Genomic DNA, 5,798 nt, shown 5'->3' with positions numbered 1-5,798 from the left:
CTGTATTTAAGTACAATTTTGAGACCACTTGAAGGGCAGCCTGGAGGATGCATGTGTCTCCCCCCCACCGGCTGCGTGTAGTTCTGCCTGGAGAAGTGTGTATAATGGAGTCTACTCTTGCATATATAGATCAAATGGGCCAGTAGGGTTTGCACATTGTCATTTAACTCAGGCATTAATGATGATTATGAAATGAACACAAGACACAGAGGAGGAGCAGATGTTGTAATCAATACTGGCCCACAGACTACAGAGTAATGCAGTGTGAGTGAAGTATCCTTAAATTCATGAAAACTGGACAGCTGTGTCATACCTTCGCCATCCTACTCTGCTGAATGATTTACATCAGAGGGGGTTCAGAAGAGGTTGTACCCACTGCAGACTAACCCTGACCCAGGATTGGTTGTACTTGTATACCTGCATATGCCCTGCACTGCACCACGGACCACAGGGGCATCAGAGGAGGCACTTTTGCAGCTTCACTAGGCCCAATGACACTTTTATTTCATGTCTTATTTCACACTTGAATTACAACACACTGGATTTCTTGCTGTTATTTTTCATGGTGTCACTGCCCTCTCACTTTTCAGCTAATCACATGTGTCCTGCCTCTCTTAAACTAGCAAACTAAACAGCTGCTAATTTAGCCAATTAGCTCCTGTTAGCCAGAACAACATCAACCAGTGACATATAATTACTACAGAGCAGACACACACAGTGCAATACAAAAGTATTATATAACTGAATTACATCATAAACGTTCTGATAAGAGTTTTGTAAAACAATATAAACAAATATAAAACATGTGAAACACACTGAACAGAAAAAAAATATGCATCTTTGTTGACTCTCTGTTTGTTCTGAGGTGTGACTGCAGCTGTTAAAATATCTCATCAGGTTATACATACAAACAGCTTACAGTACTTCAGTATCATCTGGTTACATGGAAACAATTATTTACATATTAGGTAAATAATGCAAATCACTTTTCAGGGATTTCAAACACATCTGATACCATTTTGTTTGACTACAGTGTTTGACTGCCACTGTGGTAAATGCTTATTAATCATTTCAAGGCATTGATATATCACATTTATATCTTATATATATATTAATCTGCCAGGTTTTTTTTTTTTGATTAATCTAATGATTGTTTAGTCCAGTGGTTCTCAAATTGTGGGTTCGGCCGAGAAAGATTGTTGGTTGCTGAGTCTCATTCCCAGGTTGTCCTATACTGATGCTGGGAACTCAACAACCAGCTAAAGTTACCCACTGCCACTAAGAATAACTATATAGAAATAGTCAGTTTTCTTGCTGATGGCCTTGTTTGTTTATGTAGGCCATATGAAAGCATCAGTAATAAAGTGATTTCATAACCAGTTCAAAAATATTGTTTAACATGTTAAATAATTTCACATATACATTGTCAGCCAATACTAGTTGGCATTGCTGAGAGCTGCTTCTTTCTCGCTTACTTTGCCACAGTGTTGTAAATCACAGTGCACTGCTGGATAAACTAATATACCAGTTCAGTTCAGTTTAATTCAATTCATTTAAAAAAGGCTTTATTGGCATAGCAAACATTTACATGAGCCAAAGCAAGTGTAAAATATATGTATACACAGATTAGTAAGAGGAATGTCTGACCTAACCTCACTTGTCAAATGCATTAAAAATAATGTAACAAATCTGTTTTGAACATGTAAGGAGTAGAAAGTACAGATATTTATGTAAAACATAGGGACTAAAAATAAATACTCAAGTATAGCTACCTGAAAAACTACATAAGTAAACTAAGTACAGCTACCTCTGGTATTGTACTTGTGTTGTAATTGTAAAACCTTGTCTAAACTTCTTAAATACACCCCATAGTATAATTAAAAATACTAAAACTATAAATACTAAGATAAAACTAAACATTTTGATGATAAACTGATTTTGAAAATTAACTCTATTAATTTAATCTATTAATTTACTCTCAATCCTGAAACCGCCAAAATGTCCTGACTTTGCATAAATGTCCTCACTTTCAATGCCTCAAACTAGTCCTCACAAAGACAGTCACACAAGAACACACACACGCTTACACACATACAGAAGAAAAGCACCTGGCGCTCAGGTCTGTTCAGGATATGCGTAGTCCATGTTTATTTATTAGTTGACAGTCTGGGGTTAGTTTGTCAGCTACAGTACAGCGCACAATGCAACAAGCAGGTACAACATCAGCACACCTCAATATTGCAGTACAAACCCCCACACCTCCCTCACCCCAACCCCCTCCCCTCTGTGTATGTGTGTTTTTGTTGAACCCCGTTGTCCCCCCTCCCTACACACACACACAACGCAGCCCCCCCCCCCCCCTTACTGTTATCATGTCCCTGCTCGAGTCCTGTGATACTCGATTATTTTTATTGGTGTTATCTGATCACACTTCATCAACCTCCGATTCGATACAATTACTGACCGCATCATTCTTAACTGAGCAATAGCCTGTTGTTTGGTTGTTTTGTAGGCAGTATGGTTATTCATTTAATACCTAAGTTTTTTGGTCTTTATTTCATTATTTTTTTTACTAGTTTTTGTGGGTCCCCCCCCCCCACGGTGGTTTATATGTAGTAAAAAAGGCTGCAAGCAGACAGCACAGACAGACGCAGACAGACAGACAGACAGCTGTACAGTCAGCGTCAGGAGCAGAGAGAAAGACAGGAGCTTGGGCCAAGACCTGGGAGGCGTTTAACAAGGCAACATGTTGGACTGAGAAACGTTTTCATGGTCATGGCAAACATCCTGCGATCATGTTGGATGGTGAGTTTACTGATAAACTGGAAACCTACAACCTATGTCCACACTAAGCAGCAGTCCAGACTTAGTCCACAGGTATACAGGTATTTTTAAAACAGGGTTTAACGTTCTTACATCACAAGACAAAAACTCTGTTCCCTGTCTACACGTCAGGTTACTGAGGAGCCACTGAGAAGCTCAGTGTGGTCGGCATCTTGGCAGTCCTGACTCCACCGGCTCCTGGATAATCCAAATATGGGCAAAGACAATCAAAGCAGCCATACTCTTAAATTAATAAATGTAAGCCTTTATATGATCTAAACAGGTGAGTTATATAAAAATTCACCTGCCGTACAGTTGTCATGAACGGGGTTAATTAACCATAGACTAAAATGGTTTATTGTACCAGGCTGTAAACATGTTTATTTCTGCTGTTAATTTGGTTATTTTAATATGGGACATATGAGACATTTTCTTTCATTAAAATGAACACAGACACTGTAGTTTATTTTGACTCAATCCCATGTACACAGTCCTGCAGCTCCAAATACTCACTAAAGCACCAAATGTGGATTAATTGCTGCTGGAAATAGTCAGAACAGTGACCAGCAGTAGGAACCAATGGGCTTGGAGCCGAGAGATACAAACAGGAATTCAGAAAGTATCGAGGAGACGGACTAACACATTGTTGGTTTTGGTCTTTTCATGGGATTTGTTGACAATGATACAATAAAATAGAAAGTCTCTCTGCTCCTTGTGTGTGAAATGACTCATCAGGCTCATTTCTCTGCTCCCTCTCTGCTCCACAAACATTACAAACAAACTTCAGCTCTGGGTCCAAAACACATGGCAAGTCCCTGGTTGGTGATCCTGCTTCACATAATGTGTCAGACCGAGTTTGTCCGACGCAGTGAAACCACAAAAATAAACCCTCTAAGTATTAAGATCGATTTCCGGTATCGCTCCATCCGGGGCTGCAGAAGACATCGACGCATCACAGCGCTGCCTCAGCGAGGTGTATAAATGTTGACATATATGACATGAATTCTTAATAATCAATATTATCTGCTGCATCTCTAAGCGCTATAAAGAAACTGGATGAAGGGAGGGGTGGTTGTTCTCGCTATGATTCTAGTCTTCTCTAAATGTCTCTGGGCTACTAATGGACACAAGGTAAACCTAAGAGGAGATGATGGTGGGAGGTGGTTGGGGGTGGGGGTAGTATGATACAAAGGCCAGCGAAGGAAACGCTGCAGCACAAACTCAAACAGAGCATAATAAAAAAAATTACAATTTGATCATCTTATAAAAAGAAGCAATGGAAATTAAAAAATGACAATCTCAAGGTTCTATTTACATTCAGAGAACGATACATCAGATTCTCTATTTCTGTCAACTCCTCCTCCTCCTCACGTTTGTCTTCCTCCATCCTCCCTCTCTCCTTCAGAGGGTCCTATATGGTTTTTGCTACAGAGGACCGGCTTCCATAGGCCTCCATTTTATGCTTGCATTAGTGTGTGTGTGTGTGTGTGTGTGTGTGTGTGTGTGCATAGGACTGTCTGTAATCACATGCTACAGTGGCCCAGAAAGCTCAATGCACTTCTAAAAACATGTAAAAAGACACAAGCAAATGAAGAAAACGGCGTGCAGCATTTAGAAGAAAATATAGAAAAGCCGCACAAAACTGTTTCCAGGGGACACTAAAAAGTGATTTGTTGCTGTGGTTTGTGGCCCATGAAGTCGACTATCTGTCAGTGGTGTTTTATTCAGTTTTAACATTCCGATTGTTTGAGATATTACTGCTAATAATATAATATATAATAATATTTGCTGTTAAATTAACATTACCTTTGGTGATTATCACCCTACCAGTTCAGATAATAGTCATAATATGTGACTCGAAACAATTTGATTTGTATTATGCCACTCCCCCTTTTTTAACATTTGTTGTGCCCCCCAGTGGTCAATATAAATTAATCTTTCAGGGTATTTTTTTGGGTACTTATGTGGACATGTCCTGTGAGTTTTGTGATGGTTGGTCCAACTGTTGTTGACCTATGTCTATTTATGTGCTGAGCAATGCCCCTTCGGAAGTTCACTGGTCAATATCTTGAAAACTAAATAAGATATCAACAAGCCTTATGCAGTGTTTGATAAGCTTTGTCCAGTGATGATTCACAGACGATTTCGTAGCAATCGGATCGACAGTTTAGGAGGAAGTGTCAAACTCTAAATGCCGGAAAATCTCGTTTGGTGGACTTTTTGTAGAGGGCATTAAGCTGTATGTCCAATTTCAAGTCAATCGCATTTCCAGTATGAGGGGCGTGGCCACCATCTGGCCAAATGGGCTCATATTTCTTTGGAAGCACACGCACGTGATTTTCAGTTATTGAGCCAGGTTTCATCTTTCTAGCTCATTCCAGCTCCTGGCATTTTGAGCCAATGCAGCAGACAAATAATAATAATAAACCAACACAAAAGCAATATGGTTTCATCCGATTGGAGCTTGAAACCCTAAAAATGTGTTACCTTATTTCCATTTAGTGATTTAAACCATTGTTCTGTTGTGTTCTCTCTGGGTGTTTTCAGTACTTTGAGCTCTCTGGGCCACCGTAACATTCTTGTCCTGCATTTTACCTGCGGCGGCGCAAAAATTATGGAAAAGGAACGAGTGTGAGGAGGAATGGATGACTGACGGACGGATGGACAGAACAAGGAAGGAGAGGAGGCTCAACTGGACTCTCTTAAGGCAACATATCTCGCATCGCTGCAGGTTACAGGGCAGGGATGGAGAGCATGGACAATAACGCACGAGCACACAGAGTAACAGTCACTCTTTAAAAACTTTAAATATCAACTAAATGATTCTGAATGCCTCGGGGAGGGGCGTGCATCTTAGGTTTGACAGCCACATCAATAAATAGCAGGACCATTCCCGGACGCATGCAAACAAACACAAATAAATAGCTCGCCAACAGCACAAAGAAAGACACGTAGTGGTGACGTTTGACAGTGAT

The 5,798-nt window shown here is 40.1% G+C and overlaps 1 protein-coding gene across 1 annotated transcript in view; it reads left to right on the top strand.

Moving 5' to 3' along the window:
* The window catches only part of LOC118324147 (neural cell adhesion molecule L1-like), a gene marked incomplete at its 5' end in the record, with an annotated part of 20,530 nt that extends 15,072 nt beyond the window's left edge, over positions 1 to 5,458 (top strand). The window contains 1 exon segment of the mRNA XM_035656303.1: positions 5,371 to 5,458. Within this exon segment, the coding sequence (XP_035512196.1) occupies positions 5,371 to 5,458 (88 nt within the window).
* Between the last annotated feature and the right edge of the window lie 340 nt (positions 5,459 to 5,798).

This window comes from Morone saxatilis, unplaced genomic scaffold (assembly GCF_004916995.1).
Source record: "Morone saxatilis isolate NCDOM2014 unplaced genomic scaffold, NCSU_SB_2.0 Contig15, whole genome shotgun sequence".
In the NCBI taxonomy this organism is placed as follows: domain Eukaryota; kingdom Metazoa; phylum Chordata; class Actinopteri; family Moronidae; genus Morone; species Morone saxatilis.
This window is presented reverse-complemented; position numbering and strand designations above follow the sequence as displayed.